Source organism: Cephus cinctus, unplaced genomic scaffold (assembly GCF_000341935.2).
Source record: "Cephus cinctus unplaced genomic scaffold, Ccin1 Ccin1_scaffold1550, whole genome shotgun sequence".
Taxonomy (NCBI): Eukaryota; Metazoa; Arthropoda; class Insecta; order Hymenoptera; family Cephidae; genus Cephus; species Cephus cinctus.
In genome coordinates this window covers 1-24,139 of record NW_014333868.1, presented here as the reverse complement: position 1 = coordinate 24,139, position 24,139 = coordinate 1, and the positions used below count along the sequence as shown (strand labels likewise).

The window sequence follows — 24,139 nt, the reverse complement described above, 5'->3', positions numbered from 1 at the left end:
CCTCCCACCTTTGAGATTCATAACTTTTTAATATGCCGCGAGGATACATCATTGGATCGGACCGATCCAATCAATCACTTACCCCCTGGCACCAATGGCTTTTTGCAGCGACGCGCCCAAGAAATATGTGCATAACTTTTAACACCGGGGGGGTCTGGGCCCCGCCATCCCCTGTCCGTGACCATCGACGATGGTAGCGTCAGCTAGATTACTTGACAGCTAAGGGTTGGTTGCAGGGGGTAGCTGCCGCGGATATACTCTTAACGGAGAATCAGACCTCCCTTAGGGCCATCATCGGCTACTTCAGTTAATCGGGACGAATCGACGTCCTGGACGTTTTCAACCCCTTTTTTCCCTCCCCCCTCGCCCTCTTCTTTTTTATACCAATTTATACGTATCGATAGTCGGGCACGAGAGGATCGTTGGAAAAATATTCCTGGCTGATGGTGAAGGATTGTGCCTTTTTTTGCTACCCCCTCTCCGTACCCAGGTGGGTGAGTGGGTGGTCTTCTGGTATCAATATCAGCACTCACGTGCATACGTGTATGATATGTTCAACCTGTTTGCATTATGCATCACGGTGGAGAAAGAGGATTGGAACGGTTTTTTTTTTTCATTTTTTTTTTTTATATATTTTCTTTTCGTTTTCCGAGATACTCGTTAACCACCCCCTCGCCCGCCAACGAAAAGAGCCACACGTTGCGCGGATACGTGAGTGCCATTTTTTTTTTGGACTCGCTTGCGCACACGCACACGCATACGATACGCTTTTTTTGCCTTTTTGAATTCTCGCTTTTTTTTCACTCACCTCCCCCCCCCCGATCCCACTCTCGGCTTTTATTATTTCTTGTTCCGATCGCTCGCTGTTTCTTTTTTTTTATTTTTGTATGCCGCGTGCAATTTTCTTTTTTCTGATTTTGCTTTCTTTTCTGTTTTGTTTTTTTTTTTCGGAACTTTTCATTTGGCTTGTTCTCTTATTTTTTTTTTTTTCGAGTGACTTCTCAGGGACACGATCAAACCTTCTAGAACGTGCCTCTGGGTTTGTCCTTATGGAAGAATTTTTGTTCGGCACCCTTTACGTCATCCGCCATATTTTTCGGAGAGACATAACCTTCGTTGGTTGCAGTTTAATATTGTCAAAATGTGCGTCGCGACGCCCTCCGCCCTCCGTCGTCGTCGCGAATTCATATTTTATGTTAATGCACACACATTACGTCACGTTCCTTATATTACATATGCATACACACACGACTCATACAGTACAATGGAAGCGCAGACAGTAGGGGGATGATGGCGGTGGTGACCCACCCTCTGCGGTCCGGTGAATGCACAGTGCATTTTTGGAAGATGGACCGTCCTAATAAAATCCGAAAAAGTCCGGCATATTAAATTCATGAAAAATATTTGTTCGCGAATTACGCATAAACAATGCGCCATTACGTAACCGGCGATCTGTGGCGTATATACGTAAGGGAAATAAATTTTGTTTAAACGTCAAATTCAGGAAACACCAGAATGATCGTTAAAGTCTTCCAAAGAGAAAAAGTGCACAGTGACGATACTCAAATTATTGAACTGCAGCCAACCAGACGGGACCAGTCTCTCCGTGACAGAAAAAAAATTATCTGCACATCGGTAAAAGTCTCTGGGTCACGAAGCAACGTAGTCTCACAGCTACGTTCGATTTTGTTGTTGTACTAAAAAAAAAACAAAAAAAAAAATGTTGTCTCTACATTGCCTTGGGGAACCCACGTAAGAAATCTCATCGGCAATCAGGGTGGCGAAAAATTTAAACGAGAAGCACTGTATCCACTTTTGGTTGATTGCAGTCCAATAATCTGGATCACGCAGTACGAAGAATACTGGACAAACAACACGAACTATTTGGAAACACAAGGGAACTCAACAGTGGTGCCAACATGCCTGGCAGAGGTGAAAACCTTGGCCACCATGTCCTTCTTCCTGATCCTGGTCTTCTTCTTCTTCTTCTTCCTGCCCCTGCTCATCCTTCTGGTGCTTTACTCGATCATCGTGCGCCATCTGGTGCGCGACTCGGCAACTGCAAGTACCAGCGAGTCCCAGCACATCCGGTCACGTCGCCAGGTCGTCATGATGCTCCTCACCGTCGTCTTCAGCTTCTTCATATGTCTGACGCCCTTTCACATGCTGACCCTCTACGTCGTGCTGATACCTGCCGACAAGGTCACCCGACACTCCGAAGCCTACTACAACGTCCTCTACTTCTCGCGGATCATGTTCTACCTGAACAGCGCGGTCAATCCCATACTGTACAACCTGATGAGCACCCGATTCAGGATAGGATTCCTCAGGCTCTGCGGATTCGCCAGGAGACGTGGTCACGATCGCGGTACCTTCCGGAGCACGCTGACCTCCACGAGGATTTCGCGCAGGATGACCAGGAAGGACCAGCAAGAGATCTTCCTGTAGAGACTGCAACGGGGGTTCGGGATGAATTTGTTGTTGGGGGAGGAAAAAAAGACTAGAATATTTATGTGGCATTGTGGAAGACAAACGATCCGATGACGATTTTTCCAATATGGCGCCGACAACGAAGATCGGTTGGAGCGTATGATATTCTTATGTAAAATCGACGGATGATCGGATCGTTGGCTTCCGGTATCGAGAACGTTCAAAATTTCTCCATGTAACTCACAGTATTACCTAGCAATTTTATTAGTCTCTGCGTTACCCTCGTTGTTAATTAATGCCTATAGGCGCCTAATTATTGTGATTTTTAAAAAGAGTGGCTACTCGCACGATATTTTATGTCGCCTAAATTTATTTGTGTATCTCGCGAACGACGTCGAAATTCAAATAAATAAATTGCAGCTGAGAGTCAGAGTGATAGAAACAATTCCTTATGCTCTTTTCACACGGTAACACAGGCATACGTCTATGTGTTATCAAATATGATATATTTAACCGATCGGTAACGCGTCCTCGTTGCTTGACGGCAGACCGTCCTCGCGTCTCCATAGTGTCAGTCCTGACAGTTTATCCAGTAAACATTTCCCAATAGACTCGAGCGGACTTCCACATAGAAATGCGCCTTTGTGTTTTTGCTAAGCAAACATTCGTCGCTTGCGGACGTAAGAAAATATAGCTCTAGGCCGAAAGGGGATATAGGAGGGAGAGACAGAAAAAAGAAAACATAATATCCAAAATGGATCTTGTGCTGTAGAGAGAAAATAAATTTACATGTGTTTTGTTCTCGAGATTGAGATAATAAAATTTTGAAAATTTATCAAAAACAATGGATGTCCTTGAAAATGAAAAAACAAATTTTGCCCACAGTCCAATTCTCCTGATATCGGACTACAGGATGGCGGAGTACATTGGCGATTCCATGGTTCCGGTATGCCAGATGAGGGTGGACACCAGCGACTGGACAGTCGGCTTCTTCCTGACGACCATCATCGTCTTCTTCATCCTGCCACTGTTCATCCTGGTCGCCCTGTACACTGTGATCGCGCGGCACCTGATGGCCAATCCGGCAATCAGCAGAGGACCAGCTAATAATTTATTGAAATACCGGAAGCAGGTGGTGCTGATGCTTGGTACGGTAGTACTGAGCTTCTTCATCTGTCTGTTACCATTCAGGGCGTTCACGCTGTGGATCATCATGGCGACCCCTAAAACCATTCTCGATATGGGGATAAACACGCACTACTGTCTTCTTTACTTCTGTCGCACGATGGTCTATCTGAATTCCGCCATTAATCCAATCCTGTACAACCTGATGTCCACCAAGTTCCGCGAGGGCTTCCTGAGGCTCTGTGGATTGGGCAATACCAAGAGAAAGAAGAGTTACGGTAGAACAGGGACCTACACTACCGGCTCGACCAACTGCAGTACCAATCAGTCGGACTTCTGGAGACGAAGCAGCAGCAACAAGAGCTGCAGCATGAAGCTGCCGAATGTGCCGTCCGAGAAGCAGCTCAAGCTGTCGTTACTGACTGCTGTCACCGGAAGTATCATCGGCAAGAAACAGGAGAGCTTCGTCTGAGACTAGCAGACTGCCGACGATCATCGTACCCAGGAGTTGCTGGACCTGTCCGAGCCAAGACCGTCGGCAGTCCAATTGAACGTTATAGAGTAAGCCGTGAACTGGATGAAGATTGGCCAGACGTCAGGACTGCTTCTTCTCTGCGGGGGCCAGCTGAAGAGATTGTTAAACTTAGATTTAGTAGACTTCCGGTCTCTAAGGTATCATCGAAAATCCTTGTTCTGTACAAACGATCAGTCACGTTCGTCCTAGTCGGGATTTTCGATGGTTCCACCGGAAATGAACTAGCAGCTAATTATCAAAATATATTCGACTGTTTCGGGGGCCAGTTAGGGGTGGGTTCGACTTCTCCTATAGAGAAGATATACTAGTAAGACGAATACTCTCATTTAGAGGCATTCGAATGGGGCGCGAAGTAGTTTACTTTAATTTATACCACGATGAAATTGCGCTAAAGGGTTAGAGATAGGCCGGAGAACAAGGGTGGTCCTCCCTTATTTTCGCGACTCGACCTGTGGAAGTCACGATATGCCACCACGGGGGGCACGGTGACGGGACTTAAACGATCGGCAAAACAAGTACAAAGGGAATGCAAATCGGGTGACTTTTCGTTCCCCACGAAAATGGAAATTTTATCTAGTGGAAAAATTGTCCGTCGCTCGAGCGACAAAGGGTAAACAGGGGATCGTGGGAAAGGCAGTGATACATGTCCGTGCCATTTTCCTGGGTACCAGAGAGAAAGAGAGTGTCTGTTGAGTGAGTGACTGAAAGAGCGAGAGAATATATGTGTATGAATCTGTGCATGTTTGAGAACACCTCATTCCTGGACGTTCTTTCTAGTCGGGAATCATCGGTAGGGCGATAAGACGCCTTTGGACAGTCCAGGAAATTTACTCAAAATCATAGGTATAAGGTGTGTACTATACGAAGGGAATGTATACTGCAACAAAGACATTTCTAGTATAAGAAAAAAAAACCACGATGAACAATATGGCGTTGAGAATCTTTTATCAGACTGCGACATAAAATATTCGAAATTACATTAAGTTACTTTTAAAGTCAATAACGTCGAGATTACTACTACTTTTTGTACATCCTGTAGACTGATCGTGATACCTATATATATATTTTTTGCTTCTTCACACTGTCCGTATCGTTTCGCGTGGTTATCGAGTGTAAATATCTAACCTAACCTACAATTGTTCCTATAAAATGACGTAATTATTCCGTGTTCGAAAAGGCTGCAACTTTTGTGTCGCAGTGCCATTATCTACCTGTCTTGTCGAAGCGTGCGCTTGAAGGTCGATATTACTGGTAATTAAGTGTAAGAAAATTAAAAGAAAAAAAAAATGTAAAAAGAAAACGCGAAAATTGACAAACGGCAGTAACGCTGTAATGTTCTTTGTTGAATGTCGGAGGCGTGTGATTGGTGTATAATTAATTGTACTGGAAGTTAAGAGTGACTCCCCTTGAAGGGGTGAAAGATGAAGGGTCGTGGAAGAGTGTCGGTGAGAGGTTAAGTCATTTTTGTCAATGAAAATTTTCGACAAGTTTTCACTCGAATCGAAACGACGCCATATTTTAATAATCACGCCGACCGAGGTAATTGCTCATGGCGAAGCAATAAGTGTGAACTGATTGGGGACGTTAATTAGTCGAAAAAAAAAATCATTCCAGAAACGTCCATTCGACGGTAAAATATGTCTCTTTATCTTTGTCGTTACATTCTTTTCGTTTCCACGGAGTTTTGCTTTATTTTATCTAATTCCATCCCTCCACTTCCTTTGTCCTTTCTTATACCCCGTTTTGCTAACGCGGAAAGGTGATGAATTTCACCGAAAGCCAAGTCTCTTTTGTTCCAAAATACTCATGGTAATTAATTCACGCTTAGTTTCTGAAAGGAAAGAAAAATAACAAAAGTATATATAATTATTATCAAGCAAACAGAGATAAGTATTTAAAACAATATGACGCTACAGATATACGTGCCTCAGTTACATTCATACGTATTTACTCACGAGGATATAGACTTTTACGAGATTCGAATTATTTTACTACTTGTAGGAAATATTGATTAGTGCTACCATTATTATTATTGTTGTTGTTATCATTATTATTGTAACACTGTGCATACTATTTAATGTTATCGTTGCTATACTTATTGCCACTATAATATTGCGAGTATCATCGTTACGTATAGTATCACTACTGATAAAAAGAGCCCTTGGAGGGTGCGTGAAGTCTTGTAAATATATTTTAATGTACGAATAGAGTGTTTCTATGGCTGATGATTGAGAATGTGATGAATTATTGAGAAAAAGAAAGAGGACAATGATCTATGAGAAAAATAATGAAATTGATTCGAGGAAGAGAGTTTTACAGAGATACAATTTTAGAAATGCTGCAGGTACGTAAAATAGTATATTATCATAATGCAATATGCATTGATAAATTATATCTTAGTTCAACGTATTAAGAACATTGATATATTTATATAGATCATTTTATAGATCATATTTAATTCTCACTAACCAATATTAAGAAACGGAATCGCTTCTAAGCCGAGCAGAATTATTTCTTTGTTAATGGCATCATTTTTCTGACTGAGGTAATTTCTACAATTCGTGTAATGGACTGTTGGGTAGAGTGTTTTTAACGAAGATGACGTCATTAGCGAGGTTGTCATCGCGTTCGACAAAATTGTACACGTGGTATCCACGCTTCTTCATGAAATTAATCATATAGTCGCGATCCTTCTTGCCGTGAACATACTCGACCGAGAGAGTCTGAAAGGAAAATGGGAAAGAAAACGTAAAATCTCATTTGATAATAATTCCTGCATTTCGGGGCTCACCTTGATATCCAGACGATCAAATGGTATCGTTTCTAGGACCTCCATCTCATTGCCTTCAATGTCAAGACTGAAATAATCTATAGTGGTGACATCTAGCGCCGCGGCGTAGGTCGCAAGTGGAAAGCACTGAACTTTGACATGGGTACCGGTATGCGCAACGTCCGCCGTGTTCTCAATGCCTTCCTCGGAATGCTCAGGATCATGAAGTCGTCCAATGTTCTTGGCCATTAGAAAATTCGCCTAGGATAATCATGTATAAAAATAGAATTAAAAGAAAATCATTATCAAGCATCGTATTTAAGCTTTTGACGATTTTCATTGTTATTAATAATTTACCACCATCGGACGAGGTTCGATGCTCAGACAAGATGGTGTCAGCCAAGCCTTCCTGTTCTTTATCAGCATTTTCGTAAAGTTAATTGGATCAGCCTCGATGAGAAGACCTGTCCAATTATAAAATCTCTCAAGATTAAGAGTGTTACTACGCGTTTCTCCGTCATAAGCGCCACATTCGACGAAGAATCCGCCCTTCTGAAACGCAACCCGATATCGCCCTAGACTCTGGCGTCTTCATGTTCGTTATTAACTATCAACGGTATGACATTTAGATTCACCTTCTCTTGAAAGATCTCACGTATCATCTGGGCTTGGCCCATCGAGGTGTCATTGAGGTAAGGATCGTTGAGCGAGTACGGTTTCGCAGCATCGTATTCCTGAATGATCCAATTCCGTTTGACCTCGCGCAGTAAATCCACATCGTCCCACTTGATATCATTCTTCAGGTTGTACCAATGTTTCTCACCTGTTCAAGAATAGGATCCTTTGATACTGCCTTCATTAAAATTAACCCGTAGCCACTCACTCGTGAGTTTCATTTACTAACCGTCGGTAAGATTATACCATCTGCGAAAAACTAGAGAAAGATCCGATGATGAGGATCAATATCAGTTGGCAAATTATCCTACTTGCTAACTAGAATTTTAGATTTCCTTACCATCCTCGTAAAGCTCCTGTGGAACGTTGTCCATATCCGTGTCACCGGGGGACGGCCATTTTAGAAAGTGCGTTACAGTAGGAACAATTATTAAAGCAAAGAGGAGGCAAAGCATTAACGTCCATTTCTGTCGGCACACGAACCTTTGGGTTATCTGTGATATTTCCTATGAATAAAAGATGCAACGGAAAGTACATTAAATCTGTTGTTCTTTAATAAAAATATTTTATGTATACACATACATATATCTGCAACCTATAGAAGTGTCAGCCGAGAAAGCCACGTGCAAACTGTAAGGTCAACGTATTCTAGATGTGTCATGAAAAAATTGTTCATACCTTAAACATTTCCATGGATCCTCAGTATATATATGTTTTTAATAACTAACAAAATATCACGATTTTCACATATTTCTAATTAATAATTAATAACGTGTTATATCTTCAACATTCTGAGAAGAGTTCACGCACGATTGAAGACGACTCTTCTTGGTGGCTTGAATGTCTTATAGATTCGGTATTATTATAGTTTAAGCTCCCCCACCAGCGTGTCAGTACCCTCACTCCGGTTGAGTGGCCAATATTAACATTGCCATAGGTATACACGTAGTTGTATGTGGGCGCATGATTAGTTCTCTGTATTTCGACAGATAGAGAATCGTGGTATGCTTGTACTATAATGGAAACTAATTACCCTGTGAATTAATACTTATGATATAACCGAGAAATCTGTCTATTCGTTCTGGCAAACAATAATGATCTCATGTCTGTTTTTATCAAGCTCTCCTAATATAAATTTTAGTATTTCCCACTTGTAACATATATATCAGTTACCGACTGACGTTATCACTGCACGTCGCCATACCAAGAAATTATTTCGTAACTAAACGAAACTTTTTTTTCTGCCGATGTTATAATTTTTGTTAATATCTTCAATTTATATCCTTGAAATTCATTTATTCATTATTCTTCGTACTTGGATACATTTATTTTCTCGAATTTACGAATGATTCAATATGGCTGCCATAATGTTTTTTGACTGTGGCTCCAACTAGAGGTCTGCCGCTCGTACTATTTATTCCTACTGTTTGATCTAACTATCAACAATCGGTCTATTATTTTGGTCACAAAAAAACGGCGATATGCTTTTATTTGTCAGTCATAAATCAGACAAGATTTACTACACGAGAATGATAATGACAGTGGCAAGCACATATTGCTAGTGTAAGCTGTTACGAGTCATAGTTTCGTTGGTCACATGATTCTTAACGTCGGTGATCTTCGTATCGGATCGAGTGTCGTTTCAACATGGCTGCGGCAAAGTGCGAGTCAAAGGAAGGTCCGCCGATCGATTTATCCAAATCTCCAATATTCTCGGAAACAACCGTCGAGAGCATCAAAGAGCACGACTCCTCGGGAACACCTCTGCAGTCCTCCTGGACCTTTTGGCTTGATAGGTAAGTCAGTCAGTATAAAAGATACTATTCAACGAAGATGAACTTTGAAAGCCGCTCATTATTAAGTACTGTTTATGGTCTCTCTGACGTTCAGCGACTTTGACATCAGTGAAATATGTCAGTGACACATAATCTTGTCAGGAACTATTTACGTAAACGAAACGTAAATCGTTGCAATAACCTAGAAAAATTGTTGCACGGGAAAATACAGTTTTATTGCTAATTATACTCATGTCGTATACCGAACGTATAATTTCTATTATTTACTCGAAGTTTCGTCTGTTATCTCAACGGCGTTTAATCTTGCAAGATAATCATTGACCAAGCGCAGCTTCTTTCATTGAAGGAATCAATTTGTACGTAGAAATAATTGTTATTGCGGTGCAAATGTGTTTCTCGAAAAATTTTTACGTATTTGTCTGGTGACAATTTGTTTATTATGGTGATGGGAATTTGATCGTCATCTGTTGATAATATGTGGAATGATAATCGCTTGCGTCATATTGACCGTTGTTGACCTCTCTCGTATCAGTGTATAGTTTGTTTCAGTCTGAATGCCGTGCTAATTTGTTTTACTTGTAACCTGTGTCGCAGGGCAATTTCAGGTACGACCGCCGAGGAGTATAAGGAGAATCTGAAGAAAATTTATACGGTGAATACCGTGCAAAGTTTTTGGGCGGTTTTCAATAATATTCCTAATGCTGCTGACATACAGGTGGGTATAGAGTGATGCATAGTTTTGTGTGATATAAGGATACATGTTTGGTATTTCAATTATTTGAATCGTTCTAATATTATCATAGGTTAGATACAGCTATCATCTGATGAGGGATGACAGGTATCCCATGTGGGAGGAACCTGTGAATCAACACGGTGGCACCTGGAGATTGAAGTGCCATAAGAGCGACACAGTGAGTTCCATTGTCAGTCAAGAGAATTGATTGATATCCTTCATTGGTATAAAAATGGCGTTACCCAATCCTTTAGGCTGAAGTTTGGAAAGAAGTAGTGCTGGCAGCCATTGGTGAACAATTCATTGATAGCGTTGCTGAAGGGGATGAGATATGTGGAGTGACTGTGTCAATTAGAGACAGGGATGACCTGATCCAGGTATTAGTTGATTGATTTGTATTTAGATTAGTAGGAATTTTGTACTAATGCATTTTCAGGTGTGGAACGTTAATGCTGACTTAGCAGCAAAGGCTACGGTGCTACAAAAGATACATAGACTCCTACCTCATGTTGTTTTCCCAGCAGAATTTTATAAGCGTGAGTTTTCTTGTGGTTGTGGCAATTTATTATTTTCAGATTATCTTTACTGGGTTATTCGTTTACAGCTCATCAGTCGCACCATGCGTATGGTCGCCGTTAATTTTCTAGAGGACGCACGAGGTTGTGTGATTAAAAATGTCTAATTGTCCGTAAACTGTTATGACGACTGCTCGATACGATGGTACTCTATATTTTATGCTTGTGAAATGTAAATTTGTATAGCTTATTACATTCTTTTATCATGTAACTAGCGCCGGTTTTTAAACTATTTCCTTTTGGCATTGAATATCTACTTTCGAAACAATAAATATATTTTTATACTTACGATTAGGATCCGCCGTTTTCTTTCGTTTAGAAATTTTTTTAAAAGATTCCAATTTCTTCCCTCCCTCTTTCTCTACCGAAAAGAGGGCTAATTTATGAAAATTTATAATGTACTAAGTTGGTGTATTTAAATAGGAGCGCTGTAACGTAGATACCTTCTGTCTCGCGCGATATTTCTTCTAGAGACGTGATATAATATTTATGATTGTCAGTGCGCAAATGATAACGAATATCTTACCTACTGCCGGCAAAAGCACAAATGAACGTTACCAACAGATATATAAGACCATTTAGGAACAAACTTACAGAATCTTCCATTTTTTTTATTGTTACAACCAATTATACTCAGATAAATTACTTTAAATACAAAAGATTCTTGGAAACGCAAGCGGATAGTACCAATGGTTTTCCTGTAAAATATAAATTCATCTCCCGCACACTATAATCGCATCCACGAATAATGCTACCGGTTGATTAATCGACCAGGTTTTTGCCGAATGCCTGGAATTCCGAGATCGGTGTCGCGCCACCTTGGCGCCGAAGTACAACGCTTTTTGATCGCCTATTCAAATGAGAGTGCGATAAATAATTCATTATTTTATTCCCCCTGTGACTCTGCAATTCTAATTAGCCATTGCTTCTTCCATCGGCGCCTCTACCGTGGAAATTACGCCACGTAATACATGGTTCGCTAACCTTCTTCACATAATATTATGCGGTTATTATAGGATGGGGTTAGAATCCAGTACAAGAGTAAAACGGTATTCGCGATTCACAAGAAAACCTCGGCAAGGCCGATACAAGTCCAACAGCGTCCTTGAGGTCATCTTCGCGGTGACAAGGTCGTCGGGTCGAGTAAGAATTTCCATGAAGACGATCGTCGGCCGATCAACCATAGGAAGGCAATGGCGCCGAGCCTTTGACAAAACGAGTGATTAACGACTTGCTTATTCGACAAAATTCCGCAGCAGTATAGGATTTGTTGTTTTTTAACGCGAAAATTGTAAACCCGTCGACGAGATAATTAGTGAGTGACTTTTAATGGTGACAAAAATTAGCCAGACTGGTCGATCCACGAAATTTCATTAAACATCCTTAAGAAGGACGTCGGTGCGTTTTTGACCCGGATATCGACTGACGGAGACCGGAAGATCATAACCAGATAATCTTAATCGCCGGAAGAAGGTGAAACACAAGAGAACACGAACAATCGATCGATCACAGTTGGACAATGAATAGGCAAATATATATATATTTTTTTTTCTATACAATCTCTTGTCTCTCTCGATAGCCATTTTTATTGTGCAAGTCCTTCACCGGTTCAAAGCGATACTCAACTCGGTCGAAGGTTACATGTCGAGCGCCATTTGCATAATCGCGAACGAGTCGATGCGATGAGTGTAGAAAAAAAAAATTGAAATAATTGCTGTCAGGCGTTAATAACGTCCCGCCGTGATTTTTCCAAAAATCGTATTTCGCAAGACGCACACAAACGTATACACAAGCTTAAAAATCCATTTAAAGATGTTCCGCGCGGTCCACTCACAAATTGCAATAGGCCAAATGCAGGAACGCCTTCGTCGGCAGTCGAACGATTAATCTTTTCGCAATAAAATCGGGAATACCTAGCCGGACGGCGCCGTGTTAACATTTTATGGCATCCTGGTTTTAAACGGATTGACGTCAGTAGGCGAATTCCGCAGAAATCAAAACAGATTTTTATTCAGGAATCTGGTATCTGGTAAACAGTATTAAATTACGACAGGACCGCATTTCGGAAATTGCACAGATCCGTCTCCAGTATCACAGTAGATGAATCATTGCAGCGTATACATAATTTAGTGCAAATCGTAACAACAATGTAAAACACGTAACAAGAATATTTCGATTCTCATGTTTTTTTCTTCATACGAATTTGTACGCCGTGCATGATTTTCCTATTTTTCAATAAACGTCACTTAGTAACACGTACAAATGTCCTACGTCTTATTTCTTTGACACGACAATAACATTCTTCAGGCGAGTGACACGAGCCACGTCATGTAATCCTTCATCTCGTGGTCGTTGATCAATTTCGGTCAGGGATCCGTCTGTCGAATAAGACGCCATGAGATTTAACACTGATTGAAAACAAGAGATTCCTCTTGACCCACTGAGGCAAGGAGGTTCCATCTTTTTCATCTCATTCGTTTGGGACGTCGCGACGAAAATATTATACCATACACAAATCTCATTGTAAATGGCATTGACCTTATTCTCAAGATGCTCCGCTACACCGGCACACGTTAAAACACCATATCACGCAGTAATAATCCCTTGAGAATTCCCGTGTACGAATATAAATACACATAAAGAAAAAGAACCGCCATCGCCAACCGAAAATAACTAGCTCGTTAAAATAAGCCAAAAAATTAATAGCTATAATCTGATTAGAAAATAAAAATTCCTACTCGATGAGGACAACCCGTCGTCTAACGGTTATGGTATCAGGAACATGCGGATGCGCCTTTAGGATGTAATAAGTTGCTGACGCCATATTGTAAGAAGATACGAAAAAATGATGTCACATTCTACTTGACGGCAATAGCGATTATCCCAGCGACTGTCAGTTCCCTCTTTGAAATCCTCTTCGAAGTAGTCTGTCCTTAAGGCTTTATTTGGCTTCTAGCCATGTTTCACCGTAGTCATAAAAACGTAATCTGGTTGCTCGTCACTGGTTTCTCTCAAACTCTATGACTAACGGACGGACTAATTGAACGTTCGTCGACGAACCGTCCATCTTCAGCGTCGTGGAATTTGACACTTATTAGCAACGAGGCAGCAATGTCACTCGTAAATTTTGGCGATTTGCTCATCCCATTATGGACGACTGAATAGAGCGGATATGACTCGGCAATTATCCTGTGCATACAATTGGTGAGTTGTGTAGATACGCAGTTAGGTTAGGTTAGTCACGTAATTGATCAGGACAGCGTCGACCGGATCTACGACTGGATTAATTCGATAATCAAATAACAAAAATGCCACTGTGAATTATTATGCGATTGTCGAGTGAGAAAACGGGGACGTCGTGCGTGAAAGCAGAAAAATTAAAGACGGGATTCCCGCGCGTCGTCAAACTCATGTTTTACGTCGGACCGGTCGTAAAATGTTTTTACACATTCCAACGACACTTACGTCAGGCATCTTTGAGCTTTCTTCGTCTGCCATTTCACTGTGGTTAGGGTGTGTTTTTAAATATTTTTTTTTCTCTTTCTTTTAATGCCTCATCCATCATAGCTATTACACGTCTCAGGGTTCCCACTGGTGTTACGTAGATGACGCTAGGCGTCCTTGCCAGGGCCTTGCCGTTTTACGATGACATAATGACATCCAGTCCATGTTTCGATTAACATTTCCTTTTCTTTTTTATCCAACTGACAATTTTTGCTAATCAAACGCGGTTTTCTTGTTGGATAGTTATCCAGCTTCTTAACGTCAGGTAACGTCGTGTGGTTACTGTTGAATAGGGCTTGTACATACGTTACTCCTTCAATTGGATTTGTGACGTCAATCGTACCGACGTTCTCAGCATTCCGAAATTACTGGTGTTTCTCACGCGTGGTGAAAGCCGCTTGGAATTTGTATGTGAATTTTACACGCGACGCTTCTAATGTACACGGATCGAGTCATCGAGTGACTTGCATCTATCGGCTACACTGTTATGACTCTTCTGTAAATTATGATTCGTAATAATTCTGAAAAATTGTCAATTAAAAACAAGAATTCTTAGAGAACCACTGAGTTATTTGAGACGCGAAATTCCAGGACTTTTTCGACTATCGGAATGTCTCTCTTGAGTTTAATGATGACAAAGGAGGCATTAAAAAAATGTAAGTAACAAAAATGATATGACGATTATCGCAAGGACGGGAATTTTTCAATTTTTTTTTTTCGCTTTACATATTTAGAAGAATCTTCCTTCGGATTATAACTCCTTTGCTACTTTACATATTATGAAGAAGCTTGCGCAATGTCATATATAGGTATGTTCGCAAAAGGCGCGAAAATTTCAGCAGGCTCAAAAATCATTATTTAATATACATATATATTAAACGTTGCATAAGTATTTTTGCGACTGTAATTCTTTGTCATTGATGTATAATCGATCGCGGATCATAAATCAATCATATTTATTCACGTATTTTGCTATACTCGAGGATTCGGGTCTGTTGTTTATTCACTAAAATGAAATATGATTGATAGAGCATAGTTCGTGGTAATAACTGATTACATTAGGAGGTACAGTTCTGTTGGATAATTTACATAAATTAGGTTTACGTGTATCAATAGATTGTTAATCAATAAACAGGAAATGAATTTTGCCAATTAAAAAAAACAGCATTGATTACATTGGCTAATTAATTATAATAGTATCGATATTCATGTATTTAGTCATTTTTTAATTCGATCTTTAATTATCTTATAGATGACGGCAATTAAATTGATCCTGAATTCAGCAAAGAATGAAGATTTTAATTTTTGTTTGCAATATGACCCAGCCCTCCAAATTGATTTATTATAAATCCTATCCAGAAGATGAACTACGTAGGTCGCTCCCATAGAAAGCGAAATAAATGATTAATTAAATTAATTTTAATTTTTGTCATTGTTTAAATAATTAATTCATACTATTGTTCTTTCAGGATATTCAGTCCACTCATCCTTACCAGTCGTGTGCGCTACTGACCATAAACTATCCAGAACTCCGAGATGAGTCAATTGATCATAGATTGGCGCCGGTTCACAGACACCATCGATTAAATAATTATAAATGGAAGACACCCCGATAAGGGCAAGAAATAAAAATTTCATAGTTCAAATCAACCCACGTCGCCAGACTCTGACGCACGAGCTCCTTTTTCGGTAGTCGAACCTAAAATGATCGGTATGCATGTAGAACCAATAATCGCAAGATGATCCATAGAAAAATTTCTTTTTTTTTTTCAGGAGTCAAAATCATTCAAACATCCCAAAATCGGAGATTATCCGACGCCTACCCCATTGACGTGGGTTAAGTTCATCGCTGACTAGTCATTAGTCGTTGAACTTCATAATGAGAAATCGGTAGAAAAAAAAAAAACATTCCATTGGCACAGTCTGTTTACCTCGACGATTATATATTTTTGTTCTTCTCTTTCAGACTTACTGAATTCTTCGATATTATAACCACCGACTGCCCACCCATGGCGCGTCCGTGTTTTCGGGCCGTTTGCCTAGAAAGCAAAGGCATTTATCGAGTGGGAGAATGGCCCAGAGTCACGGGGGTATACAACAGAGATGTATCGGTTGATCTAGAGGTTATCTCTGACGCAAATCGAAGATCAAGTTTTTGGCGACGCCGCCCTGACATTTTGTCAGGAGCAAAAATACCAGTTGGTGCTTGGGTAGAAATGGGGATGCGTGGTCAGTATCCATTTTAATTCTTACGACAGTCGATTATGATTTAATCATACGTGAGGATCGATTACGACGAACAAAATTAGCAGTCTGACAAACATGACCAATATAATAGCACCAGATCGTATTAGCAACGATGATCTATTTACTATACATTTGTCTGCTTTCTCTTGGGCTAATAAGAATATTGATAGTACCGACTTACAGTAATGGTTGCCAACCGTTATTCTACTATGCCATAGTAGCACTGTGTTATCATGGTGAAACTATCGTTTCAAGATTGGTTTTAAGATTTTCTCGCTTCAAGTCTTTCCGTTATGGTGTTTTTGTACCGTTAATTCTCACAGCTCTGGACTCACGTTTTTTAAATGTTCCTTTTATCGCGTGACTTTTCGATCATATCTGTTGTAATATATATATATATATATATACGCACAGTGCATGAGATGAAGAAAATAATCATCTTGGCATAATCGTTGAAATTTATCGGCATAAGCGTGCTCGACCTTCCCATTAGTAACACGCAATATTTACTTGGTGTAAAATAAATTTCACCCCGTACGATTCTCAACGCGGAATCCAGAAATGGAATAAGACAAGAAAGAAAGAAGGTCTTTCTATCAACTTAGGAGATAGACGATCGAGCGGTGAAATCTGACAGTTACGCAATATGTAAAATCTGTTCGTATAAACATACCGTACCGGCCATACAAATATTTCGAGGTTAAGAACCCACAGAAACTTAACTCGACACTTTCAAGATACAATCTGACCCTTGGCGCGTTCTTGGTTTTTTTTTTATTTTCACTCATGAAATGTCCAACTGGTCCACAGAGCAAACTTGTAAGAATCTCGAAGGTAAAATTTAACAAGTGTACCAACGACAATTCAATACGTCAACCGTTGACAGTGTCAAAAATTTAAATTAACCTGAACAATTTGTAACGTTTATATTCCAAACGGCCATCTTCTTTAATTGACAATTAATCATTGTTGTTTTTCAGATCTCATTCGTCTCCGTTTCTCCTAATGGGAAGCATTCCAGATCTTTCTAGGTGAGCAGCAATCCTTTCCGTTATCATCATCATGACAGGCATAATAATAATAAAGGTGGTGGTTGTTGTTATTGTTGTTCAGAGCGCTCAGCCAGGACGAGAACTCGAGAGAGAGAGCGTCGTGAGTGCATTGGCCGTAGGCACGCTCGAGTGACTGGTAAATAAGTATGTATACGTGCTGGTCGACCCGTTGGCACGATTGCTCATCATAATAATCAGAAGAGTAATAAGGCCCAAATGAAATTCCATGATCGTGATTAAGGACCCTCCGACGTAACCTGTATTTGTACGTAAACATACCTGAAGTTACTCAGCGAATTCAGGATGAGTCAGTTCGATTACGTGTAAGGTAATTATACCAAAAAAATGTATGCGATCATAATCGTTGCCATTTATTTAATGCAGTTTTAATTCCGTGCAGGGGGATACTTAACCTAACTTAATTGGACGGTCTCTTACTCGGTGGCTACCGAGGAGTCAGAATTGTTCAAGTGCATCCTTACATCGTGGGATATCCGGGATCGCAGCACGACATCCTCGCCGCCATTACTAACTATAGGTATAGATAGTTGCATGCAAGAGAATATATTTCTTGGATACTAAGAAAGGGCATCGTGCTGCAGGGAATGTAGTCGAAGGTCGACGAACTTGACGGCCAAGGACTCGTCCTCGAGGAATTCTTGGATGACGTCAGTTTTAGATAACACTTGAAAAGGTACAGACCGAAAGTGCATTTCGATGTTGAATATCTAATGAAAAAAAAGGAATATCGAGTACGTGAAAGATCGGTGGTTTGTGGAACGATTTAACAAAAAAAATATGAATATCCAAAATAGGCGATGAACCGAAATATAATTTGTGCTTCTGGCGTAGGTATGCCCGAAGATGATGTGGATGAGGGTCCACGCTGCTTCAAAGTCGTTGGGACGTCCTTGCGAGGAAAAAAAAAAAAAAGAATGAAATGAAAAATAACGCCGAGTCGGTGAGAATTATTGGCAAAAGTTAACGTCTCAGCCAATTAGCGGAAGAGGATCCGGTCGTGGGACCATGACGTAGGCTTCCAAGCTTTGGGAGCATTTGTTGTGATAGGACGGGGGGCCTGTACCAGCGAGGCGTCGCGACGATTTGGCATCACGTAAACACGACGGCCAGTATGAGTTTGGAGAAGGCGTGCTTCTTTTTATTGCGATCCCGAATACGTATTTACACTTGATGGATTTGTTGTGTGTATGGGACTGTAGTAGGACGCACTGACGGGCCCCGTGTCTGTCTGGACTTCGTGATGGTGGGGTCCCACTAACAGTAACCGTAAGCATCACCAGGAGTCAGCATATAACGAACCGGCTACCAGCTAGAGTCCAGTTCTTTGCGAACGCTTCAGACGACTGGTTCGTACAGCGCGACAACATTGCTAAAGCTTGAAGGCACGCGTTGCTATACAAGTCCAATAATTAAACTTCACCATCGACCACAAAGATACTTGACAACGTACATCTTGGATTTCTTTTAATTCTACCACCCGGTGAACTACGTGGTATCAGTGATCAAGCGGCGGACAAAGGAAGATCGATTCGTGTGACTTTTCGACGTCTCCTTCGCTACTGTTCTGTTGGAGCCAACAATGGCAGTACGGTGTTGCGGGATTTTCATCGCCATCAGCATCCTCGTTCTGTGCTGCGACATTACGAAAGTTCGTGGATCCGCCATTCCCATGTGGGAATTTCTCTCCAGGGACGAGAAAGTAAGCATTTACGAATATACATCAATGCTTCGTCAACTTTTATGTATATGACTGAAGTACGCTCGATAATTAATTTTCCCTTCGAAACATTAAAATTCCATGTAAATCGATTTAGTCCACATTTGTAAAATACTACTTTATATAATCATACTTTGAAATGACTGTAATACAAGAACGTAGCTAAATTGTAATAGGTACAATTTTATTATTCAAATTCAAGTTCACCTGCAAGAATTTATGTAACGTTTACTAATAGTATACACAAAAAGTTAGTCTAATTATTTTAATATTTATTAGCATTCCATGCTAATAACCCACTACCGGGTGTGCCGTTCGGATAAACAAGTACAAATTACAATATAATCGTCTTCGTGTAGCGATCGCATTAATAATTAATAGACGTTACGTCCATTGTTTGCTAATAGATCAATAATCTCTATTTGAATATTTCCCGGGCAATTTGGTTACTACAGAGGCCCACCCATGTCTAGTTGAGCTTTCTAATTAATGCGATTACACATTACCTCCATTTACCGTATCCGCACTCCGATTCGTTCTGTATAATTCATTATTATTCTTCCTCTGTGTCGCGTCTTTCCCCCCTCTTGACTCGGGCACGGAGAAAATAAAGTTCAAAGGAACAAATCGTAATTGAGAAATTCTCGATCCACCCCGTGGAATTGCGCATAAAGAAGGGGCCCGACGTTACCACGCGATGGTTTTATTGTGAAAATTATATCGCAACGCGATACGTGATGTAGGCAAAGGCGTCGCGACGCGCATATGTAACGCGTTCACGTTACACATTGCCGAGTTTCACCGGACGCTTATAGAATTTACGATCCGCTGGAATGGGGAACTCCATTCGCGTCAGACCCAGGACTTGTGTACATAAACCGTACGGCCCACTTTTCTCTCTCGCGACCATTTTGAGTAAAGACGGGACTTACTTCACACCCTATAGGATCTCGTGGCTTTTTTTTTTCCTTCGTCTCTTTTAACTTCACCGCTTTTCCTATACCGTTCCCTTCCTGTCGCCACAATTCCTGGTCTCTCGAGTCTTGTGCAATTTTTACGTCACGTCCGCCGTTCCTCTAGGACTTGAAAATCGCACTTGCGAAGACGCCTTTACTTACCCTCTTGTTTTTGTCCCTTACAGATGAGTCATCTATACAGGGTGTTCAGTAGACAAGTGGCGCGTTACTGCGCCGATTCGTCGATGCCCGACTGCAACAAAAATCTACTTGTATCCGGTTTGCGTAATCTGGCGACAATGGATGAGAATCTGTTAGACAAGATGGATCCTTATCAGCGTGGCGCACAAGAGATTAGTGAGTATCTGCCCACCCTATAGATTTTGGACGTTTGCATGGTATCGAGTACCGGGGTGGTAACGTGGCGATTTTAAATAAGCTGTCGCATATCTATTTTTGTCGATGCTCGTGTAGCGAACGTTGTTCGTGCTGCGATTATGCAATTGCCGCGTTACAACTCGGAGCCGGTGTGTATCGCGTTTGAAAACAACTGCTATCGCGCGTAAATGCCGTGTCCTGCCAGTTGGCACTTTGCCGTGAAATCAGTTGGATACACAACGGTGAACGGGCGGTTGTAGATGTTGAGCCGTTTTGTGACACTTGGCGAAATACGTTTTTGCTTCTGTCTGTTTACGAATTTCATTTAACTAAGCATTTTATTATTATTTTTTTCTTCTTTTCCTTACAGTTTGGCGTGGCATGATGAGGAACAACGGTTTTGCAAACAGAATTGGAACTGATCTAGAGGATTCCTATTACGCTAACGATGCAGATCCTCTAGGTAACTATCCCTAGATGTCTGTACGATCCTTGTATCCAGTGACCGTGACAAAAGAAAAGACTAGAAAAGTCACCAGGTTGTGGAACGAAGAAAAAGTCGAGAACCGCAGGAGGAAGTTTCCTTTTACGGGGGGAAAAAAATTGTACTGGCATTTCACAAAGCAAGAAGAGCGAGGAAGGTCTTTCGATTATGGTGTTCTTTGGGTCCTCCTTTCTTCTTTGGGCCCATCGAACGCTCTTTGGACATTAAGGTCTTCCCGGGCCGCTTCCTTGGCGCTATGACGGCTTTCACATTTTCTCCATGGCCCATATATTGCCGATGCATTTAACGCTCGTGCCACGTGGCTTCGTCACGGTCCAGAGAATACAAAGAGAAAGAGTCGTAATTTCTCCGTAGAAGCCAAACAGAGACTTTTCTTTTGATTGCAGCTCGCGGCCTCTTTCTTATTTCTTTCTACGAAAGTGCAAACAGCTCGGTCCGCGGGCCACCGAGGCAAATGCATTCTTTACTTAATTATTATTTAAGATGACGTAATTGCAAAGATGGAAGGAGGCCGCCAGTGCATAAGTAACGAGCTAATTATAGTGAGACTGTCTGCTTTACGCCTGATCGACGGCACGAGGTACTTCTTGTTGGTTGGATTATTAAAGAATAATTCAAGAATAGAAAAAAAATAAATAAATGAAGTATTTCTACCTTGGCCCACATGGCAATAGCTCGTACTCAATCGTAGAGACTTCATACTTAAGATAATGGCTCTGGCTGTCAGTTCTTGTCTTGCTGTAAACGATATCTTGTCTTGCTCTTGTTGTACCGTATGTCTCGCGTCTGTCGTTGAAAGATGGCCATCGTTACTTCCGAGGCGAGGAGAACAACATGCTGGAGTCCTTGATTGGCATTGTATTGAAATCGCCGGGCGACATGTCGGAAGTAGGAAGACCTCGCATGGAATTACCATAAAAGAAAGACCTTCACTTAAACAACTTATAGTGTATGCCATATACATTGTACGTGCGGGGTTAGTCTAAATATAGTAGCCGGATATGACACGAGTGTCACGATGTAATTTTGATTAGGCGTAGTCGTAAGTCATGGTGCACTTTCATAAACGGTCTAACATGTCACTTTGATTTCCAGCCAATTCCGGCAGCGAGCACAATGGCCTTGCCGAAGAATCAGCACCAGTGAGCGACTACGTGAGGCCCACGGGGCACACCGGTCCCTATTTAATGGGACCAATGGTGATCAGAGTCTTTCCGGATGGTCGTCCGGTTCCTGGTGACTCGAATCGTCCTCTGCCACGGGACGAAGACGTCGACGACTTGAAGTTCTCGAAACTTCCATCCATCGAGGAGATCGAAGCCAGCAGCGGAAGTCTCTTTTACGGGAAGTCGAATGTACCTAAGAAGCCTCTATTTTCCGGAAGTGGCCAGCAGCGTCCCAGTGTCATTCCTACCACGAGAGGATCTCATAGACGTAACAATCCTTTGTTCGATAATCGTCGCATCGCTGAGATCTCAAACAATGCTCGCTCGATTCGTTTCTATTGAGCGACAACGGGCCAGATGTATGACCGTTGATACTTCCTCGAGGAGTCCCGTTGGATTCCGGGCAGTATTACGTTGTGAAAGATTGACGATTGGTTTGGGCATCGTCGCAGAGTGAAAAATACTTATGAAAATTAGGTGGTGCCCTCTCCATGAATGAAAACAAAAGTTTTTTAGAACTTAGATCTTAAGTGTAACATTGCGCATTCCTATTTATTTAACTAGATACCTTTTTACGTCTTTTACACCAGTAATGTTATTTGCCACCGTTAGATGGGACTAGGGTCGCGTCGAACGCGTAATGGCCTTTCCTCCTTGAGATCTACTAATAATTTTTATTTGAATGTTGTTAGAGGCTCGTGGTAATCTGCGTCATTGCGCGTTCAGAGGCGATTCTGGTATTACTTTTGTAAATAGTAACCCTCTGATTGTATATATTAATTTATCATCTTTAATTCAACGAGCCTTCCTCGATTAAGACAATCGCGAACGTCGTGCCGTAATCGAAGTGTGATAATTAATTTTGAGCCTCGTCGTGCTTCCAATGCAATTGTACTTTAACCGATTTATATATTTAGGCCCATTCGACATACCGAGTGACTCGTTTCGATAATACGATTACGGTACAACGTGTCGCATTCGATTTGTGATAAATTACGGAGTTAAGGCGATACAAACGTATGTGAGTTTTAAGTCACAGAAAAATTGTATGTCATATTGATAATACTTTATCGAGTCTCGATCGCGTAACAAACTTAGGACTTTTTATTCTAATATTCCTCTTTGTGATGAAACCCATTCGTATTATTAGCGCTAGTGCACCTCATTGTACATATAATACGTTGTATGTATATTGATGGATATGTATAATTAGTCGTATTGGGATGTCAGTATAATCAAGTGTCAATAAGTTATTTTAAAGGGCCATCTTTTTATGGCTCGCGACAGAAATAAGACCCCCTGGAAAATTATACAGATCTCCCAGTACGATTGTACAGCATGTTCTACGATTACTCATAGTTATGCTGTCATCCATATTTATGTAATTTCTGTGAAAGAGAAGTGATCCACAATTGTAGAACAGTCTGTATATAGTTGTAAGATCATGTGAAGCGTACAAGGCCTATCGCTGAAATACATTACATTGTTCAAACTGATTATTACGTGGTTATAATTTTCTTACTTTGAGAAAGAAACCCTTTTTGTGTTTTCCTTGTCCGTCGACCCGACTTCCTTTCCTTCCTGAGGTTTTTCCCCCCTAGTCCTGTGCGCGACAGCCGCAGGACTCGGGGGTTCTCCTCAATTAAAAGAAAAAAGAACATGGTCCCCTGTGAGGCCTCGGAGGGGTCGTAGCTCCCTTCTGGAGAGGTAGGACCTCACGGAAATGGGCGAGGAGGGGCCCATTTCACTCCCTTATATTTCCTACTTTTTCTACTTTTTCCACTAAATCGTAAATAAATTAGGTGTTTGGAACATTAAAATAATTAATTAAATCAATAAAGTAAAATATTAACACTTAGAAATTGGAAATCCTGGCCAAGCATATTTAGAAATACTGTAAGTTGTCCAAAATTGTGTGCGCGCACGTTCGTCGCGCAGAACTCGGTGAGCCGGA

The 24,139-nt window shown here is 41.1% G+C and overlaps 4 protein-coding genes across 30 annotated transcripts in view; 3 read left to right on the top strand and 1 right to left on the bottom strand.

Annotated features, from left to right (window-relative positions):
• Nucleotides 1–6,295, top strand: part of LOC107273246 (growth hormone secretagogue receptor type 1) — a 35,064-nt gene extending 28,769 nt beyond the window's left edge. For 20 of the 22 annotated variants that reach the window (XM_025090550.1, XM_025090548.1, XM_025090549.1 and 17 more), the window contains one exon: nt 3,316–4,027. In XM_025090550.1, the coding sequence (XP_024946318.1) occupies nt 3,316–4,027 (712 nt within the window). Of the gene's footprint in view, nt 1–1,829; nt 2,855–3,315 lie in introns of those variants that run through there. The other 2 variants (XM_015751235.2, XM_025090564.1) reach the window with 2 other exon arrangements.
• LOC107273247 lies at nt 5,714–8,428 on the bottom strand. Of its 3 annotated transcripts, XR_001539189.2 has the most exons (8): nt 8,214–8,424; nt 7,876–8,041; nt 7,765–7,794; nt 7,496–7,683; nt 7,218–7,412; nt 6,882–7,121; nt 6,560–6,813; nt 5,714–5,921 (listed from the first exon to the last, which is right to left on the bottom strand). XR_001539189.2 is itself a non-coding variant. In XM_015751243.2 (7 exons), the coding sequence occupies exons 1-7, from the start codon at nt 8,226–8,228 to the stop codon at nt 6,643–6,645; spliced, it is 1,005 nt and encodes a 334-aa protein (XP_015606729.1). In that variant the 5' UTR covers nt 8,229–8,425; the 3' UTR covers nt 6,430–6,642. The 3 variants fall into 3 exon arrangements, 1 of the variants encoding a protein (XP_015606729.1); XR_003061499.1 differs by lacking the exon at nt 7,765–7,794 and having other exon boundaries at nt 8,214–8,428; XM_015751243.2 differs by lacking the exon at nt 5,714–5,921 and having other exon boundaries at nt 6,430–6,813; nt 8,214–8,425.
• Nucleotides 8,429–8,949: 521 nt separating this feature from the next.
• Nucleotides 8,950–10,936, top strand: LOC107273250 (eukaryotic translation initiation factor 4E type 3). Its single transcript, XM_015751250.2, has 6 exons — nt 8,950–9,331; nt 9,926–10,046; nt 10,135–10,242; nt 10,319–10,441; nt 10,501–10,600; nt 10,669–10,936. Exons 1-6 carry the CDS (start codon nt 9,183–9,185, stop codon nt 10,701–10,703), a joined length of 636 nt encoding a protein of 211 aa, XP_015606736.1. The 5' UTR covers nt 8,950–9,182; the 3' UTR covers nt 10,704–10,936.
• Nucleotides 10,937–13,563: 2,627 nt separating this feature from the next.
• LOC107273249 (rhythmically expressed gene 5 protein) lies at nt 13,564–23,684 on the top strand. 4 transcript variants are annotated; one of them, XM_025090566.1, is made up of 12 exons: nt 13,564–13,843; nt 15,396–15,514; nt 15,613–15,832; nt 15,917–16,033; nt 16,110–16,372; nt 17,371–17,421; nt 17,504–17,770; nt 17,843–18,136; nt 18,295–19,162; nt 20,322–20,493; nt 20,885–20,977; nt 22,115–22,590. In XM_025090566.1, the coding sequence occupies exons 9-12, from the start codon at nt 19,043–19,045 to the stop codon at nt 22,525–22,527; spliced, it is 798 nt and encodes a 265-aa protein (XP_024946334.1). In that variant the 5' UTR covers nt 13,564–13,843; nt 15,396–15,514; nt 15,613–15,832; nt 15,917–16,033; nt 16,110–16,372; nt 17,371–17,421; nt 17,504–17,770; nt 17,843–18,136; nt 18,295–19,042; the 3' UTR covers nt 22,528–22,590. The 4 variants fall into 4 exon arrangements, with proteins under 4 accessions (XP_024946334.1, XP_024946335.1, XP_015606732.1 ...); XM_025090567.1 differs by lacking the exon at nt 15,396–15,514 and having other exon boundaries at nt 13,585–13,843; XM_015751246.2 differs by lacking the exon at nt 13,564–13,843 and having other exon boundaries at nt 15,394–15,514; nt 22,115–23,684.
• Nucleotides 23,685–24,139: the final 455 nt, after the last annotated feature.